General features: G+C 36.2%; 2 protein-coding genes across 5 annotated transcripts in view; both read right to left on the reverse strand.

Annotated features, from left to right (window-relative positions):
- Positions 1–21,255, reverse strand: part of CAP (Cbl-associated protein) — a 184,797-nt gene extending 163,542 nt beyond the window's left edge. For 2 of the 4 annotated variants that reach the window (XM_073083494.1, XM_073083492.1), the window contains exons 1-4: positions 20,969–21,255; positions 11,537–11,569; positions 3,110–3,261; positions 1,475–1,530 (exon numbers count right to left, since the gene is read on the reverse strand). In XM_073083494.1, coding sequence (XP_072939595.1) covers positions 1,475–1,530; positions 3,110–3,261; positions 11,537–11,569; positions 20,969–21,064 — 337 coding nt within the window. In that variant the 5' untranslated portion in view covers positions 21,065–21,255. Of the gene's footprint in view, positions 1–1,474; positions 1,531–3,109; positions 3,262–5,468; positions 5,682–11,536; positions 11,570–20,968 lie in introns of those variants that run through there. The other 2 variants (XM_073083493.1, XM_073083495.1) reach the window with 2 other exon arrangements.
- LOC140750258 (uncharacterized) lies at positions 11,837–16,808 on the reverse strand. The gene is made up of 2 exons (XM_073083701.1): positions 16,090–16,808; positions 11,837–15,367 (listed from the first exon to the last, which is right to left on the reverse strand). Exons 1-2 carry the CDS (start codon positions 16,677–16,679, stop codon positions 15,244–15,246), a joined length of 714 nt encoding a protein of 237 aa, XP_072939802.1. The 5' UTR covers positions 16,680–16,808; the 3' UTR covers positions 11,837–15,243.
- Positions 21,256–23,463: the final 2,208 nt, after the last annotated feature.

Below are 23,463 nucleotides of genomic sequence, written 5' to 3' on the forward strand. Positions count from 1 at the left end.
AGGCAGCGCATAGAGCTCTAAAGTGAATAATAATCCTCTCGAGACCACACTCAGTACCCTTTTTGAATGAAAAAATGAGCTTGTAGATTCATATAACAGTTATAACTTGTATTTTAGCAACGCACGCGTAAGTATTACATTCTAAAAATGTAAATGTAATTTCAGTATTATTATATCAGGTGGTAGAACCCTTTGTACTATGACTTTGGAGGCACCATCGCCACACGTGTTTCTGGGTTACAACAACATTGTTAAGCACTGTTTCATACCGGTTTCAAGGGCTTCGTATAAAAGACAAACTTATCCGAGACGTTCTAGCTTAGTCCTGAGGGGTTGCAACCCTTACCATGAGTTTTTACGTTTCGACAAGTATGACTGTTTTGGTATTTGTTTACGTATTGGCCCATACTATTTCCAAGTTCTGACACAATCCGCTAGGGGCGCTGATTGGGAATTGTGGTCAACACATTAAAATAATTCATTCTGGCGATAAACTTAAAAGACATAATATTATGTCAGTATACATCTAAAATGTTCTTAGTTGTAACAATATAACATAAAAGATGAAATTAATATTCATAGCAGGTTGTTAGTAAAAGTAGAAAGATATATTTTTAAAATTGTGCGATAATCCGAAATGAAAGCTGATCCCACCACTGCATAAATATTTATGCATTCTGCCAACAAATCTCATTAAATATCCACTTATATATAGAAAAACTTGCTTTGAATAATATACTAGAAGGGCTTTGAGTTTAAAACAAAATATCATTGTTAATATAAAGGTCGGTGTATAAAAGGGGCGCGGCAGGGTCAAGGGTACCGCATAATATACACTTGACATTGGCAAGATTGTTTCGAACCTTAATTACATTTTTTTGAGGTCAAAATGTTACAAGTTTTTATAACAAGAAATATCGTAACTTTTGCTGTAGAATTAGTTATTAGCTTAAGCGAGAAAGGGTGAAAAATCTGAAGGGAAATTGTATGTGTCTAAGCTGGGAGCGTTGAACTACTCATTAATCATGTTATTTAAGTATACAAAGAGTTATGTTTATTATAATAGTTGGTATCTCATTTTTGTGGCAGAGCGGTCACCATACCGGTCTGACGCGCAAACGGTTCCGGGTTCGATCCCTGACCAGACAGATAGTGATATGAGTAATGAATTTAGATATCTGTTCTGGGTCTGGGTGTGGTGCGCTGGGTGAAGATGGATATCCAAGTTAATCATTAAATGTATTTGTCACCGGTATTCGATTTCGGACCTTTATATGGCTTATAAGGATTATTTTTTTTACGCAATGACATGGACCAATCCATTGGAAATAAAACAAAAGGCAAGAACAATCATCAATTACACCTATTTAAACATAATATACCATAACCCCTCACGGCAGATAATATAAAGTTACCGAAAGATAAATAGAAAGTTTTGTCTAAACTCTCATATAGTGAATGCCGTTTAACTTACTTTTCAACTCGCTGGCTTTGCCGATGGATCTTCTTCGCGGTGACATCTCTCTGTCTCTGGCGACAAGGAAACTTAGATTAGAACGCGCGAACAAGTTAGCACAAACTTTATTAAGTAACTAATAATGAGCTATATTGAGTTTACTTTTACGAACTTCTACTTTCACTTACTTCCTAAGTGTGTTGATGACACTGAGGTTTCGAAAATATTACGCTAATAATTCTTTTCAACCAATGTCTAGAATTATTTAACAAGTAAATCTTGTTATTTATCTAAAAAATATGAATCCTAACAGTACCTACAGTCTGAGATTATTTTTATTTTATTTATTTTATAGTATAGGAGTAGCGGACGAGTATGCAGTGCACCTGATGGTAAGGGGCTACTGCAGCCCATGGACATCTGTAATCAATCCCAGATAGAATTAGATATGTAGATTACAGCAGCGCCTAACACTGCTGTTATTAGTCAGAAATAGGTGTGGCGGTGGTGCCGGAGTCGAACCACAAAGGGTTTTACCACCTTCAGATGCACTGCATGCGATAGAAAAGAGAAAAGCTACATAAATAGATCACATTTTTAGTATTTTTAATAAAAATGAAAAATAGAATTTTCCTGAATTCCCCTGGACAGCGCGCTAAGTGCTTCAATTTACGTCACGTCTGATCTGAGTTCCACAATCGATTCTCGTGTGAAGGCGAAGATCGATCGGATTAATGCCAAGCCGTGCATTGGTTTGCTGGCAGGAAATACATTTACTGTCTTTGGACGCAATGAATGCCAACAGGATTTCATGAAGCAGGTACGAAGAGATAGGTTTATGGAGGAATAACAACGACGTTGTGCGATAAATCTAGACGCCTTAGAGCAGTGTTTCTCAAAGTGGGCGATAGTGCCCCCTTGAGTGCGTTTGAGGTACATAGAAGGCGGTGAAAGGCTCAGACAAAATTTGGGTACATTGAAGCTGTTTACAGGGCGATGGATAATTTACTATTCTAATTTATCTTTCTTTCAACTTATTGACAACACACAAACATATAATTGTTGTAGGATAAACTATCTTTTTCACCGTCTTATTGGCAAAGAGGGGAAAATGTCAATTTTGGTGGACGCAAGAATTAATTCTAAAAGTGGGCGGCAGACGAAGTAAGTTTGAGAACCATTGCCTTGGACGACAGAGGGTAAGCCTCTACCTACCCTGCCTTGTTTTGATAAGGCGCTTTTATGATATAATATATTGCAGTTGTTTTTAAGAAAAGTATTAATGAAAAACAATGCCTCAATTAGGTACCGTCCTATCTAGCACAAGAGAAATCCAAAAGTGCATGCAAGTGAGGAAATTAGTTATTTATTATTTATACTGGATGTAGGTAATTGTTTTATGAGTTTATGTCACAGGCCACTCACTATCGAAATCAAAAAGGCTATACATACACAGATATGTAAACAAACCTATTATCCAGATTAAATAAACGACTTACGCCCGTTAGCAATAATCTGTCTTATCCAAGTTTTGCCTAGCAAATTTATCAATTTTTAGCAGGAAGAAATTGTCTAATTTCGATCTTTAATAGGAAAAACATTGGATAGATTGATTATTAATCATGGAAATTAGAGTAATTGTACTACACTTACTCATTTAATCCAAGCCTAAGCACAGGACCAGCTGATCTGAGCATCGCGTGGGCGTCTGCGTTGCTCATACTCTTCGTGCTCTGGCCATTGATGGAGGAGATGACGTCACCCTCCCGTATGCCGCTCAAGGACGCCTTCCTCCCCGGGTTCACCTGGAAGCGAGGATCATGAGTATTTATCAGCTTATACGGATTTATGAGCGCTTAGTAAATAATGTGCTGAACAAAGTATGCTTTGTGGATTAATCTTGGCATTGCTATTGTCTCATGTGATATTGTTATATTTCAATGTTGTAAACGTCTTAACTTAACTTAAATGTTGATTTTTTATCGCCTGTCTGCCGTAAAACAATTGCGATATTTACTTAAAGATAAAATTGCATAGGAAATAATGAATCCCAAATAATTAGTTTGTAATGTAAGGCGAAAATTGTGAAACCGCGCACAATAGTAGCGAATACTAAACTGCAAGGATAACTTGATTTAATAAGTTCAATTTCGTCTTGCAACATTTCGTCTACAAACCCTCTGGAATACTAATAATATAGCATCAAAATCATATAATATAGCTCATAACGTAGCATTTACTCGTATAACGAACTAACTTCGACATAACTTGTTCAGTGATCAGTAATCAGTAATTTATTGCTAAACCAACAGGTACATAAAATGATGGGCGTGCGAAGGGCGTGCAATTTTTATATAATATAATAACATATCATTCTAGAGTTATTATAATTAATTATTATTATTGTATTATATACATATTGTTCATAAAATATAATTTACAATGATGTCACAGGGTTTTAATATAATTAAGACTAAACCATAAAAAGTAATTATCCCAATAAGCAATTTGATGTCAGCGGTAATGGTTTGTTATATTTTCGAAATTTATATTCAAGTAATAATGTTCGATGCAGTTGAATAAATATAGTCTATTGCTCCGCTGTCCGTAGACCGTAACCTACCTCACTCTTTCAAAACAGAGGTAGGTAAGTTACGTGATCATACCTTGGCACTACTTCATTATACTAAATTAGCATTTTGACCTATGATTTCGACAAAGTGGGCGATAAGTCTAGCATACGTACGCAAATTTTACAAAAGGAAAGGAAATTTTAGTTCCTAGAATTTCGTTGTATGTGTAATCTCGTACATACATTATTCTCCTATTCAGTAGTATTATATTCATTATCTATCACAACTTTTAATGGTAAGTTTAATTCCCCTAAAATTTAAATCTAATGATTGAGTAATGTGATATAGTCCGCGTAAAACTGCTAGTCCGCCCTGAATATAGCAATAAATCTCGTCTCCATAGCAAATAGTATGACTACACCTGCTCGCAACAACTTCAGAGCGGACAAGCAGTTTGGCGCGAACTATACCTAGTTGGCTAATTTGAATACACTTTACGCTTACATAAAAATATTTGAGTTGTTATTTAAGAATTTGTCTACATTACTGTAATGTGCTGTGACCTAAAGTATCGATTTCAAATTACCAACTGGCTACCGACCTACCTCACTAGTTGAACTAATGGGTTAGATCAGTTAATTCTGCAAGTACCAAACTGCTTGTTTCATGTAGGCGATGAACCCGATCGTATTTCCTAGGTCATAATAATTTCATGTCAACCTCAATTTTGTAATTTGAAGCCATCGATCTATAAAACGAAGTTTGAACAATTAATCATCAAGGTGCATTGTCATCATGAGTCTGCAGTCATAGACACATGTAGACTTGATTATACAGCATAAATACAGTGTTGTAAACGTATTTTCTGACCCGGGTCGTATTAAGGGTGGAATAGCCATGCCATGCAGAGTTCCAGGTTCATACCCCGGTCGATTTTATTTAAATTATATGCTATGAAAAATCTGCTCTAATTAAGGTGTTTTACACAACGAATAATACCACCACATTACGACACCAGGGATTCTAAAATCAAATTATGTATTTATATATATATAAAAATTGCTTTTTGCACTAAGATCAAAGCAGTGATAGCTTGGTGTTTTGAAACACGCCCTCTCAGTCGGGGGATGCGGGGCTCGAAATCCATGCATACACCTCTAACATTTTGTGTATATTCGAAATGAATGATTACTTGTGTAAACGGTAAAGGAAAATATTGGGAGGAAATCTGAAAACTTGTTTAAGAAAAGCTGTCAAAGATGTTTGAAATCTACCAATCCGCACTTGGCTCTCACTCTAACAGATCCGTGCTCAGCAGCGGAGCATTAATGTGTTGACGAAAATTGCTCATCTTAAGTCTGTCAAGTAACCACAATTCCGAGTACGGAAATTAAAGTAAAATGTACTTATAAGTTACACATAAAGACACACTAAGTTACCGCATTTGGTTCCCGCCGCCTCGTCGCCGGCGAACAAAACTTTAGCATGTTCCCGTCGGAAGCGGAACCGATCCTCGTCACACAAATAAGACTCACGAATCTAGCATTCACACATTTACACAACACAAAGTTACACAACTCATGTCTCAGACGCGACAGCTGTAAGAACTTTAAGCAGATAAGTGAATGTTTATTACACACTTAAAATTAGCTCGAAAAAACAAATATTGACCCGAAATGACTTTGAATAAAGCTATTACTTCGATATACTGTCATTCCCCTCATGTGGGGATCGGGACGCGACCAAATCCGCCCTATTCGTAAATCGTCCGGCTACCCCGACAGAGCCAAGGGCGATACTAAACTCAAAAGAGCACGCGATGTTAGAGCCAATTTCATCGAAACATTATATGGGCATTATTCGAATATGCATGCGCCGTGGACATAGCTATTGTTATATGGGCTCGTCACTCGCCACGAATATTAATCTTCTCTAAGGCGACTCGAGGAGTCGTGCGGGTGCGTGCAAGTCCCATGCCTACGTGCAGAGCCTCCATGTATTTTAATAGACCGATGAACCTCACCTTTGTATGGTAATAAATCGAAATAACAATAAAATATAAATACCTCATTGCGACACAATAATTGCATCGGAAATTGTGCGCTATGACAGTACTTTCCGAAGCTTGCGTAATTGGAGCAATCTTTGTAGCCAGTTGGCATCAACCCATTAAAATCCCACTGTTGGGCACGTTTCTCCTCTCAGATTGAGATGAGTTTAGGCCATAGTTCAAAGCCCTAACCATGTGCGAAATGGTAGTCTACAAATATTCGAAAATAGTATTATATTTTAGAGAACTCTCGGGCGTGTAGGTTTTCTTACGATGATTTCCATCGCCATTATAGCAAGTTACTACGTTCTAATATGCACATTATTTCAGAAAAATCAGGGGTGCGTGACGGTGATTCGAATCTCGGACCTCTTGATTGAGAGGGCGAGTTTCAACTACTAGGCTATCACCGTCTTAACTGGTACTAATTTATAATGTATTGTGACAAAATAGCTTTGATGCCAACAAATTAATCGTCACGAGAATGGTATTTTTTATGATAATTTAATGACTAATGTGATTTTAATAACTTATTCAGAATGATATTAAGATTAACTATACTATAAATTTGAAAATATATTATAGGTACCTTCTTTTTAAATTCCAGTGAATTAGGAAAGGTCACGATCGAGATACAATTAAGTGGGTACTTAGACGTAAGCTTACTTAGACAGCCTATCTACTAATACTAATCAAGTCCGAGATCGTCCATGCTAGGTAATTTATAAATGTGTCATTAGATTTACTTATAATTTTTTATTATTAATTTACGCTATATAGGCTACCCAGTAAATGTGTAAATTCATTTAAAAGAGCAAACATTAAACATCTCATCCTTTTACTATAGTAAATTTTAAAATACACAAAGAAGAGAAAAGAAAAATCGACTAACAGAAACATAAAAACTCCTGAAACGTCATTGCAACAGATTGCAGATAAAAAATATCAATTCTGTAGGGTGAATATCTAAAAGAGACTACAGGAATTTCAAAAGGTGAATACTGATTGTTCGAGGCTTCAAGTCGATGTGAAGCGGAAAGGAGAGCTTAAACGTGTATGAACAGCTCGAGCTCACAACGTGCATTGATGGAAATTCCTCGTCACGACGCCAGCTTTGGAAATGCATAAATTTTAGCGAGAGCATTTTAAATTCGATGCTAGCAACGCTTTTCGATAAAGTTGCTGCTTCGTCTCGTAGTATATAAGTTCAAGAGAGTTATGAAAAAATTGTAATACAAAGTAGGTGTATGGTGCTTATAGGTATTTTGCAAGGAATCTTTTGACCGTTCATATCTATACCAAAGCAATGAAATGTAGAGGTATGTTTATAATGTTGCGTTAATTGTAATTCCTACATAGTTGCATTACAAAATATAAATTAGTTCAAAACCCCTGGGTTGCCTTACGGGACACGAACCTTAGGTTACTTTAAAAACCGGTTAGGTCTAGGGTTACTCAAATTGTTGTTTCGTTACTTAAATTGTTGTTAAAAGAAACAAATAAATGAAAGCCAAAAAGCAGTACAAAGTAACTTAAGAGCTAAGAATTAGGAATTTAAAACTTTACTGTCAATTTCAATTTACAATGATAAATAGAAAATATCTGAGCTACAGTTGATTGCAGCTCATTCATCGCCGGTCAGATTAGAGTCAGAGGTGCCAGTATTCCGGTCACGTATACCACGTGACTTCGCAACGTAACAACCACATATTCGCAGCCATATCTTGAAGGTCCATCCCAAATTTATCTTATTTGTATGTGAAAGGAACCTCATCACTTACATGCGAACGATCTTATTGAAAAGTGGATATAAATATCGTACCTACCGACTCTACCCTACAATTTTATTTGTATTCAAACTTTCACCCCTTATATAGCCTATAAGGCGTGACAAATCCTTCATCAGTGCTTACTTATATTGTATAACTAGCTGACCCGGCAAACTTTGTACCGCCTCAAAATCTATTTATCAAATATATTTTTATATAAAATATAGCCTATGTTACTCGTGGATAATGTAGCTTTCGAATGGTGAAAGAATTTTTAAAATCGGTCCAGTAGTTTTTGTGCCTATTCATTACAATCAAACAAACAAACAAAGTTTTCCTCTTTATAATATTAGTATAGAAGAATTGCTGTATAAAATTTCATGTTTTCGCACTTAAGGCTACATTTATAGCTACAGTCATGTTACGTGTCAGACACGGACCGTGGCAAGATCCATTCTACGCAATGATTGTAGGCAATGCATACATACATACTATACATATGCATACGTACATACTTATAGTTTATATTTTCCGTAACACGACATCACATGGACGTCCCATGTCTACGCGGTTGTGTTACGCTTGTAAAAATATTGTATCGAAAAGTATGACTTTGTCTGGCACGACACGTTTAATGTCTGTTATTTTGGCCAAAGTCTGCGTTGCCTAACAGTGCTAGAACATAATCAATAGACAGAAATATTGCAACAAAATTTACAAACATCGATTGTAATGCAAAAACTCTAGGGCTACAAGGGATAATAGGTTGCTGCTTCTACCTGAAGTGTAGTTCATCTTTCTTTCTTAGGGATACGTTATAAAATACTCGTAAACCAAAGTGCGAATGTAAAGAAAGATTGCGTCTCAGTAGCGCTGGCCAGATTAGAATTCTATCAGTATTCCACTCATGCCGTAGCGTGACTCTAACACGCACGTGCCTCGCACTAACCCTATACGCACGCCCTATACGCACCTACTCTTCAAACTACGCTCAATTTATCCTATTTGTATTACACCCCGATACTATGATATGTTATGGAATAGTTTTAGAATGTTGTCAAGGTATTCTCCGAGATATTCTTGATTTTGAGGTAAGATTTATGAGTGGTTTTCTTGTACAATATGATTTAAAACTAAGGATCATCAACATAATATAAAAATCATTTTCGGTAGTTTGTTTGAAATTACTATAATATTTGATATAATATTTTAAAGAAGCTTGAAATCAAAACAAGAAGACGATCTTAACTGTAAGTATCGAAGAATTATCGACAATGACAGATTCTTGATGTGGAATGAAGTTCCTACAAGTTCTGTAAAAAATGTATGATTATTGCTTAGAAACATTTTCAAAAGAAATCAACAAGTTTGTTTAACTATATTTAGTTAAAATTCAAAACAAAATAAATCTATAATTATATATGAATAGTATTAACCCCTTAATGATTAAAAAAGTTATTTTATATTTCATTATCAATTGACTTTTTTAAAATAAAAGGGAGATAATACATGAGCGACAGCTCATTTCGCCACAGTCGCTGTCGGTCACAGATTTTCGCCACCTGTCGCCAGCGACGGCCATCGATATAAACTCGCTGGTGTGTTCCCACCCGAAGAACAACCAAATATTAAAAAGCAATTAATTTAATTGAATTACAGTGCAAATAAATAGCGAAAATGCGAGCAGTCCAATAATTCACCAATTAAGCGAATGCGACTGACAAGGGCGATACAATTTATGCATCAATAAACGACAAAGAATCATTTTACATTTACAGTATTGATATTTGTACTTAATGTCCCATTAAACTGTGCGTAATCAGTATAATTAATATTTGTTGGGATTATCCATTCAATGAAATAAATATATCTGAATTAAAAGAAACAAATAATTGTGAATGTGGATTGTGGTATGAAGATGAATCATGATCGCCTTATATCAAAAATAATCTTATAATCATACATTTCAGATCTACTTAATGCCACAAACGAGTGTGCTAGTGGTACCTCGCCGATCTAATCATTGAAAATTCCTTACATTTAGTTTGATAATTCAGGCCGTCGTGGAGTATTGTACAAGCATCCTGATAGCCAAACTATTAACATCTATTTTTCAAAACCACCTTTACTCGTACAAACAAATCTACATCCAAACTTATGTTAAACATTTGCAATCAGAAGAACATCTTAAAGTAGAGCAGGTAGATTCGAGTTGGAAGCGTAGCAAAATCTGAAATAACTATTGACTCGACTGGATAACGAGCACTTCGCTGAACGAGTGCATAAGTGCAGTTATAGAGTTTATACAAAATCATGCCTACATTCTCAAATGGTTCAGGTATCAAAAAAGTTCGTGAATAATGGTTCGATTTAACTAAGGCATTGACTCTAACGATGTTATAGTTCAAAATTTTACCGAAATTAAGATACGCTGCTTGAAAAGTTATTACTTTAGATAGATATGCTCTACTTGATTTGATAATTCTGTTACTCGTTCTTATAAAAAAAACATACGAAACAAAGCCCAGGTAGTTGGTATAAGATCTTAAAGGCTTCGAAGGTCTTCTCAAGAGGTCAGTATCGGTCAACGCTATGATTTAGTTTTGAACGAGTTAAGGAGACAACAGTGCTTCAGATGTTTGGAGTCATCCAATCCACGTGATCGGAGGAATACGGTTTGCCCTTAGAATAAATACTCTTACATAACTTCAATAATCTTTACGCTAATTTGTATTCAAGATGAATATAGGATAGAACGATATTGGAATCTCACATTCACTGTGTATTCAACAAATCTCTAATAGCACAAAGAATGGCTTTGTAAATTCTTACTCTGTAGTACTGTAAAAAGACGGAAAATGAACGAATCTTTTCTTTCCCGTACTTTCGTCGCTAATTGCTGAAACGAAGAAAATAAAATGGAATTTTTCCACTAGATTTTAACAGAGAAATGTTGTAGACGCTTTTGCGCCCTAATTTTGTTCTTACTTAAGTTAGTGAAGTTTTTATTAACTTTTAAGTACCTAGAATTCTTATAAATATTTAACCAAAATTATACTCATCCAGGCGAGGTGAAATCTAAGAATAAATAAAAACTGTGTAATAACAACTTTTAAAAAGAACCTGCTTAAATATTGTGAATAGGTTTGACTAACTTATGTTAAAATCTTCAAAGTCAATATTATGTTCAATAAAACCGCTAAGGTGTAAGTAAAATAATTTAGTCCTTTTTTATTTTGTTTATCAACGATTTTTTTGTTTAGTAGCTACTATTGAATTTATTATAGATTAAAATTTAAACATGTCAAATTCTCAATAATTATTACGGTCGAATTTTGAGCTCTGGGTGTTCTATTCTTTTTTTTAATAAGACTCATCGAGCAGTTCTTCTTAAGAACTTTCTATTTGAGACATAATTATTTCCATTTTTCTTAATATCATTTCTATCAAAATTCATTGTCTGTATAGAACCATTATGTCTGTATCGACAATTAATATTTGCTGAGTACATCTTCTTCAAAAAAAGGCAATTAGCAGGCCATAAAGTTACTCTCGTAAATTACATCTTCAGTTATGTGCTCGAATATCAAACATGCGTTAGCTTGACATATTAGAACATGCAAAATTTCCTCAGAAGTGATTAATTATTGTTAGGTGAGCATACACTTTAGAACAACACGTTACTCACATCGAGATTGCGCTCGAGTGTTTCGCTGAAACGCTGAAAAAAACGATATTTCATATAAGTAACGGAGTAAAAACAAAACATAAAGTAAATAAGCTTTAAGATTCATTATGGATTCGTGATTTAAAAGATAAAAAAACAAACAAAAGATAAAGAAACAATTTTGTAGATCCATATTGAATATCAACATTTCCTACCTAACTTACTTATTTATTTAACCTAATCTAGCCCAAAATTGAATCTTTGGAAGTTTGTAGAACCCTCTGTCTGAGTGTCAGGCCGTGAGTGCAGGTGAGTGTAGCCGCTGAATGTTGACATCAGCCACTAGAGGACGTGGGACGGTCATAAGAGGTCGTCCGAGGAGGAAATGTGCAGGGGAAAGATATGATAGATCAGAAGGATCTGTGGATAAAGGCGTTAAGGGTCTGGAATTTAAAATAGCCTCTATCTGAATCAGGCAAGTCGACAGCTCTTCATAAGTTAAATGAGTGAGGCTCAAGACTTTGTATAATAAATGTTTTATGGATTTGACAGCTGCCTCCCAAATGCCACCAAAATGTGGGGTATAAGCTGGTATAAATTTAAATTCTATGCCTTCATTACATATATCAGAAGCTATACTATCTGATGATGCTAATAATAAGCGGGAAAGCTCATTGAAAGCTCCCACGAATGTTGTGCCGTTGTCGGAGTACACCCGCTGTGGTTTACCGCGACGACTGATAAACCTGTTGAAGGCAGCGAGGAACGCCTCCTTAGTGAGGTCGGACACCAACTCCAAATGGACGGCTCTGACTGCAAGACACACAAAAACACAAATATAAGATTTTATTAGCTTACAACCTCTACCCCCACGATCGGCTATCAGCACTGGCCCGGCGTAATCAAGACCTGTGTTCAAAAAAGGAAACTCTAAATGAGTTCTATCATTGGGTAAGTTGCCCATAATAACCTGGACAGGCTGAGCTTTGAAACGAGTGCAACGAACACAGTTACGCACTATCTGCTTAGCTAGGTTTCTGCCTGCTAGAGGCCAGTAGGTAAGCCTAATATTCGCCAAAAGCAATTGAGGTCCTGCATGGAAAAGTGTTTTGTGTTCTTTTTCAAATATGATTTTTGTTAAATGATGTTTGCTACACAATAAAATAGGGTGCTTAACGTCATAGGTATAATTCGAGTTTTCAAGACGTCCACCGACGCGAATTAAGTTCTCATAATTAATGAAAGGTGAAAGACTAACCAATCGATTCTTTTTATGTAAAGTTTGATTAGCTTTAAGACATTGATATTCCTCAGGGAACATTTCCTGCTGAGAAATCTGTAATATAAGATTCTGTGATGATTGTAATTCTGAATGTGTTAGGTAAGATGTATATTTTTTATTATGTTTTTTACAATTATTTATAAATCTATGTATATATGCTACGATTCTGATTAACTTTGTAAATGAAGATGATTTATGAATTAAATTAGAAATTAAATTATGATTATTATTATTTACTTCCAATTTATTATTTTTAATAGTTGTGTGTAAAGATGTTTCTGGTAGTGAATGAGGTTGTATATTCGGTGGATTGGGAAAGTTTATTTCCCTTGTTTTAATAAAATCAGGGCCCGACCACCAAAGAGTGGATGTGCTGATGCAATCAGCCTTCACCCCCCGAGAAGTGAGATCAGCCGGGTTGCACTTGGAAGGAACGTAGCTCCACGTCTGATGGACGGTTGTTTCTTGTATCTCACTTACTCTATTGCGAACAAATTGGTTAAGTTGACTGGGTGATGTGGAAAGCCAACCCAAGACGATAGTTGAATCACACCAAAAGTAGCAGTTATTAAGCAATAGGGTAAGTGACTGACGTACCTTTAGAAACAGCCTAGTTCCCAGTAAAGCACCACATAGCTCTAACCGTGGTATGGTCGTGGGCTTTATAGGGGCAACCCTATTTTTAGAGGCTACAAGGCGAACAGTTACCGTTCCATCGACTGCAACTGTTCTCACATAAATACACGCGCCATAAGCGCGCTCTGAAGCGTCTGTGAAGGTATAAAGTTCTATTACAGAGGGGTTACTGGAAGAGACCCAGCGAGGAATGCGAATAGAATTAAGAACTGAAAGTGAATTTAAGAAATCTAAAAACTGTGTTTTTATTTCTGCTGGTACATCTTCATCCCAGTTGCATTTAAGAATCCAAAGCTGTTGCAACATGAGCTTGGCTTGGACTATACATGGGCCAACAAGACCGAGGGGGTCAAAGACCTGGCTTACTAAAGATAAAATATTACGTTTTGTAATTTTAGATATGGGTTTTATTTGCATTGAAAAGAATAAATGATCTACGTTACAGTCCCAGAATAAACCAAGCGTTTTACATGGAGAGGTGTCGTTTAAATTTAATGTTTTATTTTTTATGTCTACATCACTATTACTTATTAAATTTAATATTTTTTGATTGTTGGATTGCCATTTACGAAGATTGAAATTTGCGGACTTCAAAGTATTACGTACGCCATGACATAATGCTACGACTGACTCTATAGAATCGCCTCCACACAAATAATCGTCAACGTAAAAATCACGCTTAATGGACTCACTAACCTTAGGGTCTGAACAATGATCTGCAAGCGATACTAAACATTTTGTGGCTAAATATGGGGCAGATGCAGTACCATACGTAACTGTATTAAGTCTATATGTTTTTAAAGGATCTGAGGGATCAAACCTGAAGACTATTTGCTGCAGTGAGCGTTGAGAAGGCTCCACCAAAATTGCACGATACATTTTTTCAATGTCACCGGTTACAACATACCTATGTTGTCTGAATCGTAAAAGTATTGTTAATAAATCCTCTTGTACGGTAGGGCCTACCATCTGAATGTCATTGAAGGACTTGCCCGAGGTGCTTAAGGCTGATGCATCGTATACTACACGCAGTTTTGTGCTCGAGCTGGACTCACGTATTACCCCGTGATGAGGCAAATAATAATTAAATTTAAAATGATCTGATTTTGTGTTTACTGTCATATGATTAAGTTCAATGTATTCACGCATAAATTGTAAATATTTATTTTTAAATGAAGTGTCGCGCTCAAATCTGCGTTCTAAAGAAAGAAATCGACGCTTAGCCATTGCATATGACTCACCTAAGTATTCGGGCGAGTCTTTCAATGGAATGGTGACAATGAATCGACCGCTGCTATCACGGCGTGTTGTCTCTTGGAAAAGCTTTTCACAGGCTTGCTCTTCTGAAGAAAAACATTTACCAGAAGACACGGAATCGAGTTCCCAAAAACGACTTAATTGATCAGATTCTTCATTGGTTAAAAAATGACAAACTGTAGGTTGTTTAACAGGAAGAGACTGGTATACACAGCCCGAAATAAGCCAACCTAATTTTGAATTCTGTAATCTAGGATTATTTTTGCCTAAATTAATTGTATCGGAACCTAAGACGTCCCAGAATACTTCAGCTCCTACAAGTATGTCAATAGCTGAAGGTATGTTAAATGTAGGGTCTGCTAGCTGAAGACCTGACGGAATAGATAAATGTTTCATATCTATGTAAGAGCCAGGCAGCGATTGTGTAATTTTTTGTAAGACAAAACAGTTTACGCTCGCCCGATAGCCTCCACAATAAGACTGCAAAATAAGGCTACAGGTTTCTGAGGTATTAGAAACATAACCGTTAATACCTGAGACAGTGGAGCTCGTGCTACGTTTTACCAGACCAAGTTTCCCACAGAGTTCCTGGGTGACGAAGTTGGAAGTGCTGCCGTTGTCCAACAGAAGTCTGGCAGTATGAAGTTGTCCGGCAACGTCGGCCACCTTTACCAATGCTGTGGATAGCAATACATGGCCTTGATTATTATTTGAATAAGAAGATGTAATGTCAGATGACAATGCTATATTGTTCCCTGTTTGATCTGAATATGACTCCTTATGCAAGAGGGAATTATGCTTAATGGAACAATATTTGCAATGCGATAACTTGCAATGCTTATTTAAGTGACCTGGGCGCAGGCAGTTCATACAAACATTACTTTCTGACGCTTTTTTAATACGTGTATCAATATCAAGGTTTCTGAATGATTGACAACTAAATAAATAATGATCTTGAGAACACATAGGACATTTTATATTATTAGGTTTAGGTTTTGTAATAAAGTTTTTATTATTATAATTTTTTGATTTATTTTCGTATGTGTTAGCGTTAGGATTGTAAATATGTTTATTATTTTTATTGTCATTTAGTGTGTCTAATAAGTCTGCTCTGTTAGTTAAAAAACGTAAATATTGTTCTAGGTTAGGATATGAAGTAAGATTATTTTTATACTCTTCCCATTGACGGTTAGTAACTGTATCTAATTTTTTAGACATGATGTAAATAATTAAGGTATCCCAGTGTTCTATGGGCTGGCCAAGAGTGCCAAGGGCCCTTAAATTTTTATTTGTTACATCTATCATATTACGTAATGAGGCACTGGATTCTTTATGGATGAATTCAAAATTAAATAAGGCCTGTACGTGATTATTTATAAGAAGTCTTTGATTATCGTACCTTTCTGACAACAATTGCCAAGCAATGGCATAATTACTGGCCTGGAACTCGATGCTTTTTATAACTAGGGATGCGCTGTCGGTTAAAGCCGCGCGAAGATAGTGAAACTTATTGATGTCTTGTATACTTTCATTATTATGAATAAGGGAAATATACGTATCTCTAAATTCAAGCCAGTGCTGATAGTCGCCGTTAAAATGTGGCAGGTCGATCTTTGGCAGACGCACGAAGTCATGCTTGCAGGCAGAGCCGTGGTTAGCGCCGCCGTCGACGGACGAGGCGGACACCGACGAGGGAGCGCGCCCGGGTGCGAGAAGCGCCCGCGCACGGGACACTTGCGCGAAGTATTGCTGCTCAAATTGCTCCCTATCTTTATACATTTCCTCTGCATCCTCCGACAACAGCTCCAACTCCGTCTGCAATGCGTCAAAATCACGATACATTGTTTCCATTACGCTAAGTCGGCATTCTAATTCTGCTAGCTGGAAATTATCTAAATCTGACGCAGGCAATAATTTTATAAAATTTGTGAATTGGGTCAACTTAGCTTTGAAGCTTCCACGTTTCTTTATGAGCTCTTTAAAAGGCATAATGAATGATGGGAAATTAATTAAATGCGTAACCCGTAAGTAAATAATATGCAGGCAAACCCGTAGGTAAAATGCGTATAGCTTTAAGTGCGATTAACTATGAGTTGTGCTAAGCAACAGCAAATATATGAAATGAGTGAGTAGATAAGATAGAAAATAGGCTACTTATGAAGAGATCAATATGCCTGATCCGTATAGCACTACTGTAAATTCCTGGAATGAAGCACAAGAAGACAGGAAAATAAGGAAAAAAGGAACGGACTCACTCAATTATTAAAGACCCCCGGGTTCAACGTCCTCTAAGTGACCGCTGAATGTTCTCGACGATCGAAGGCGGGCGATGTTAAATCCACGGGTGGTCGTGCACGGCGAAGCGGACGTTCCCTGGCCACTGGTGACGGCTTCGAAGGACCACTGTCTGAATGTCAGGCCCCAGTGGTGAGCTGGGCGTCCTGCCTTTTAATATAAACTCGCCAAATATGGTTTGAACTGTTTATTCTAATAAGGGAACGACCGGCGTGTGCACATCGAGTGGGTTCGCGGACGAGTGGTCTGGACGCGAGGAAGGGGTGCGGGTCCCCCGCCAGCCGCGGACGGTCGCCTGTACTGCGCGAAGTGCGTTACGCAGTAACACCCTCTGTGGTTCAACTTCGGCGGCACCACCGCCGCGCCTATTTCTGCCTATAACAGCAGTGTTAAGCGCTGCTGTGTTGTGGTTTGAACAAATCTTTTAAAAACACTTTTATACAATGCCAACATAAGCTAAAACCTACTTCGAACTATCATTTGCTTTATAGGTTCGCTTTTAGATCCGCTTGTTTCATGACCTGCTTAACTTAATCATTGATAAATAAAGTATATAAATATCAGTAATCAGTAATAAGTGATTAGTTTTCGCTATTATTTCAATGTCTATTTACTTTCTTATTTATTATTTACGTTACGTATTTATTTACGTTTCTTATTTTTAAGTTTTACATACATAAATACATCATTTGCTTACAATTACAAACGTATTAGTCCTATTAGCCTGCTTTATTTCGTAACCTGGTCAAAATAAGCAAGTCCATAAAACGTAATTGGCGTTGTCGCACCGTAATCGCTTACATTAGAATACAATGGACTACAATATACTGTAATGTCCCCACTCTGTTACGAACAGATTTCAACAAATGATATAATAACGTCACTTACAAGTAAATTAAGACTGTAATGTCTTATAAACATAGAGAATTTTTGACTGGACTGTGTATTTGTTGTTGAATTTCTGATATATTAACGAGACTAAAATAATTCAAAGGTGGTACAACCGTATGTAATTCCACTCTAGAGATTTTATCTTATTTTCTCTTATCGCAAAAGTATTAAGGTTTTGGAAGGTGTAGTAAGGGAGATACATTTACACAAGTCTTTAAACCTAGTCCTGAGTTCAGACCAAAATCACTCGAAATCTTTTCTACTCGGGGTTGATGTTATACGTCAATGGTAGGCAGTTACTACTTACCATCAGGTGTATTGGTGGACACAAGCTTCTTTTTTTCATAGGAAGAATGTGAATTTGAGTGAATCTATATATTAATACGTGAAGCAAGAACTTGGAACGGGTTTGAGTCCTGGACGATCCGAACTGTAGACAGAAGGAAGATCGATGCCTTCGAAATGTGGTGCTGGAGGAGAATGTTACGAATACCGTAACCGGTTAAAAGAACCAATCAGTCGATTCTCTAACATCTAAAAATTAAAACAAGGTTATCTACGCTCTGCTACCAGCGGATTCTAACCTACTTTGGCCACATAGCACGAAGAGATCCAAACAATCTTAAAAAGCTGGTTGTGGGGGGCTAAGTAGACGGGAGAAGGCCTAGAGGCCGATCACCTAGCCGATGGTCTGACTCCATAAAAAATTTTTAACAAAAAATACAACCGACTTCTATGTCACTACAAAGTAAAAAATAATTCAAATAAATGTTGGTTTAGTACATATTTCTGAAGTCGGCGCTCATATTAGATACGCTGTTGACATCGTTATCCAACGAAATATATTGATACGCTCATATTAGATACGCTGTTGACATCGTTATCCAACGAAATATATTGAGCGCCGACTTCAGAAATATGTACTAAACCAACATTTATTTGAATTATTTTTTACTTTGTAGTGACATAGAAGTCGGTTGTATTTTTTGTTAAAAATTTTTTTTCACCCTTTTTAGTGATGACATAATAACATTTATATTAATACAATATAAAATTGTATAAACGAGATCACGAATTAAGGTAAGGTCTGAATTTACATTGATTGGAACCGCCCGCTCGCAGGGCGCTGCCGCGCCCTGCTCGCTTAGTTTTATATTGTCTTATATGTTCCAACCTAACCTAACTAAATAGTCAATGATGAACTGGCTTTGCAATTTCATTAGAACCTACAGCAAATATCTTCAAACACAACTCAATTATTCCCATTGGTTGAGGAGTTACATATTTTGTCTCCGAGCCACATTATCAGATCCTCAAATAGTCAATGATAAACTGGCCTCGCAATTTCATTAGAACCTACACCAAATATCTTCAAACACAAGTCAATTATTCCCATCGGTTGAGGAGTTACATATTTTGACTCCGAGCCACATTATCAGACCCTTAAATAGTCAAAGATAAACTGGTTTTTCAATTTCATTAGAACCTACACCAAATATCTTCAAACACAACTCAATTATTCCCATCGGTTGAGGAGTTACATATTTTGTCTCCGAGCCACATTAGCAGACCCTTAAATAGTCAATGATGAACTTTGTAATTTCATTAGAACGTACATCAAATATCTTCAAACACAACTCCATTATTCCCATCGGTTGAGGAGTTACATATTTTGACTCCGAGCCACATTATCAGACCCTTAAATAGTCAAAGATAAACTGGTTTTTCAATTTCATTAGAACCTACACCAAATATCTTCAAACAAAACTCAATTATACCCATCAGTTGAGGAGTTACATATTTTGCCTCCAGAACCCACTCTGATCCTCATCATATTTAAATGGGACCAACTTGTAGCAATTGTCCACACACGAAATTAAAGGCATTAAAATAGGTTCATAAACGGCGAAGTTATGGCTGTTATATTTACATGGGTGGAGGAGTTCCCCTCTTTTTCTCCAGAACCAATCGATGGATCCTAACCATATTTAAATGGGACCAACTCGCAGCTCGTCTCTACACAATAAAAAAAGAATTATTAAAATCGGTCCACTAACGGCGGAGTAATTGCTGTACATACATAAAAAAAAAAAAAAAAAAAAAAAAAGATACCGGCCGAATTGATAACCTCCTCCTTTTTGAAGTCGGTTAAAAAGAAATTACGGGACTTCCAGTGACAACCGCTCTCAGACAGGCTGAAGACCGGGTAGCATGGAAGCAGCTCGTCTGGTCATCCACAGAGGCTTATCAGAACGAGTACGACCTTTAACAATGAAGAAAACGACGAAGAAGAAGAAGCCATAGTAAATAGGACCCTGATAACAATTGTTATATAATTATGGTCGAATTTCGACCACTTGGCGATCAATAGTAAAAATAAATAAGTTATAGGTACTCGTATAAAACCCTTTTTAAATTGGTGTTGAATTACGAATTGAGATATGTGTTAATTGTATTGCAAAATATGCAAATGCACGCCCGGTGATAGATATTAATCGCTTATTAGAATTACAATATTGTAAGTGTAAATATTATACACTCACGAAATGTGCATTTAAATCAGGCGTGTTGCCTTCAATTCCCTCTCAATGCGACATTGACACTACTCCCATTTTGCTAAATTTACGGTTATTACATGAGAGACAACGTTATATTGGATACTTGGATAGTTTGGTACTGTACAATGATTTTTTTTTTCGTTTTTATTAACGTCATTTTGTAAAACTTATATATATAAACAACATTCTTAACTAAACTATATATATTATACACATACGTTATTTTATATTATACGTCATATTCTTATACTTAGAACGTTATAGATAACAGCATTGATATTTAAAAAGCCGGAAGATCGGCTGTTACTCTGAAATTTGTGCATTATTAACGTAATTTCCATCTATAGATTCAAAATATTTAAGTCGAATGAACATTTTTTAATTTTCCGATTGGACTGACGGTAGCGAATTCAGCCATCACAGCGTAATACATGTTCAAACACAAAGAAATACCATTCTCGGATTTTCGATCTGCAGTACACAATTCACATTTCAATTTATAAATGTAGTGAAGCTAATCTACAAAATACGTACCCTCGATATCCTGAGCGGCTGATTCTGGTCTACGCCACCATGCATTCGAAAGCCCCAAGGCGCACCACCCGACAGTTCCACTTCCCGTGTCGTCATTGTTGCTCACTCCATCACGACACTCACTTCATTACTTTACGTACATTATCGTTCACAACACTATCAATTCAATCCCGATCCACAATCCCGTCACTAGTCATGCTAAGGTATGAAAATATTTAAATCTACGTTGGAAGCCCTCTATCACCATCTGTTTCATAGTTTCCAATCCTTGAGTTGAGATGAGGCGTTGTGGTGGGTATCTGAAACACAAATTCGTTTGTTTATCTACAAACCAATACGGCGAAGCATTTACGAGAGAATGGATCATAAAAACCCTTTTGAATTTATAAAAGAATGTATAGTTTCTGTTTGATTACAATTGATTTAGAGGGGGAACCTTTTAAATGTGTATAATGAATACGGAAGTGTACCTAAGTGTTACACCTGTTTATAGCTTATATTAACAGACCTTGTTAGGTTGCTAAATAACTTAGTATTTCAAATCCACTGCAGTAAATGAATAATAAAAGGAAATGTATTGTGTTTTAAAATAAAACTTGCACAGTTAATTCTAAGTGGCTTTCAAATTGTAACTTATTTAAAAGGTACCTACTTAAATCTGACGTATGTTCATTGAGATTTCCACAGAACATTGAGTTAAATCCAAACACAGTTACAAAAAAAATATTGTATTTATTTAATAGAAGCTCATCATAGACAGCTCAACTACAATAATTATAATACGTACCTATATTACCTACAGTAATTTACACCGTAATATATATATTACTAGCTGACCCGGCAAACGTTGTGTTGCCATATAAATAAAAAATGTTAAGGGTGAACAACCCTTATCACAAATGAAAAATAGATAGTAGCCGATTTTCAGACCTATTGAATATGCATATAAAATTTGGTGAAAATCGGTAAAGCCATTCCGAAGGAGTATGGTAACTAACATTGTGACAAGAGAATTTTATATATAAGATGATATTTAATTTTATACCATCATATCATATTAAAATATTCTTAGTGTGTAGAAAATCATGACAAGGTAAAGTAAATAAAATGTCTTCATTGCGCCGCGAGGATTTCCAAGAAATATTAAAGTATATTGTAGGCACGTTTATGAGAGTAATGGTATTAAAACTTAAGTTATTGCAAGTTTCGGCAAACGTAGTTCTTTCATGTTTTAAGATTAAAACCAACTGAATATAAAGTGCTAGGTTTTTATGAAACACTTAAAATTATTATATTTTAAGTAAGGTAAGGTAAGGAAATTTTGAGTGATAGAAATAGTACCAATGGGTCGCTCAGAGAAATACCACCGACACACCTATTTCTAGCATGAAGAATTTCTTGCCTTTTAGTGAAATGGTGTGGATGCCGGATGAAGAGACCATCATTTTCTTTTATATAATATAGGAGCAGCAGTAGAGCATGCAGTCCACCTGATGGTAAGGTGTCACTGCCGCCTATATTCATCTGTAATCAACCCCAGATAGGATAAGATATTCCTACCTGAGGTCGGCTACAGATGCACCGCTACCCCTGAGGACTGAGCTGGAATGCTCGGAAAGGTATGTCTCCTCTTACCACACCCGTCAAACCAGAATATTGCAGCGCTCAACACTGCTGTTATGAAGCAGAAATAGGTGTGGTGGTGGTGCCGCCGGAGTAGAACCACGAAGGGTTCTACCTTCAAGGGTCTTAGTCCTCAGGCGTGGCTGCGCATATACAATCGACTTCATGGATCACCATCCATATGGAGTTGGTTACAGATGATGACGTGGAATGTTTGCAACTTCAATCTTAAAGATATGATTGTAACCAGTCTAACAATAAATAAAAACAACAAAGCAGTTTTCCAAACTAAATCAGCAGACTTTTATCTTATGTCTCACAATAACTAACTGTTTATGTTAGATTATGGAAAATTTTACGTAAACTGCAATTATGTCAGCCGGTAGGGTCGAGTTAACGATGGGCATAACTTCTGAATATGAGCAATGAAATATTAATCACGAGTCCGTTACTCAATCGTGCCCAAGATAATGGTATTTAGATTTATGATCGTATCAACTAAAAACCCCATAAAATCCGGCAATAAATACGCAATAAATATAATTTAGTTCTCCTCGTGTAGTTTTAACGGGTGCGTTTTATTAGTCCCCTACATTCCTGTCTGCATTTTTATCGCAATTTAGTTATTTAAAATTTCATGGCTTAGAACCTACTACAGGACTTACCCAATGATTTTTATTACTTTTATGTACATATAGTATTAGAATTTGTACCTACAATAGAAATTATTATTTGTCCCAGATGATGATTTTAATTATATTACGTACTTGAATAACGTACTGTAGCACTACCATGAGTTGGCATAGAAACGCCACTATAGAAATTGTAAATAGAAAACTATTGTCATTTTGCTAGTGAATAACATAACTACT

This window comes from Epargyreus clarus, unplaced genomic scaffold (genome assembly GCF_041222505.1).
Source record: "Epargyreus clarus isolate Ecla_fem2 unplaced genomic scaffold, WU_Ecla_fem_2.2 ptg000019l, whole genome shotgun sequence".
NCBI lineage: Eukaryota > Metazoa > Arthropoda > Insecta > Lepidoptera > Hesperiidae > Epargyreus > Epargyreus clarus.

What these genes read in the sequence shown, in the direction of transcription:
- LOC140750258 (XM_073083701.1), bottom strand. Translation starts at nt 16,679, where the DNA reads ATGCCTTTTAAAGAGCTCATAAAGAAACGTGGAAGCTTCAAAGCTAAG. An exon ending in TGGCAATTGTTGTCAGAAAG is followed by an intron (nt 15,368 to 16,089) that starts GTACGATAATCA and finishes TGCTATCCACAG; the next exon opens with CATTGGTAAAGGTGGCCGAC.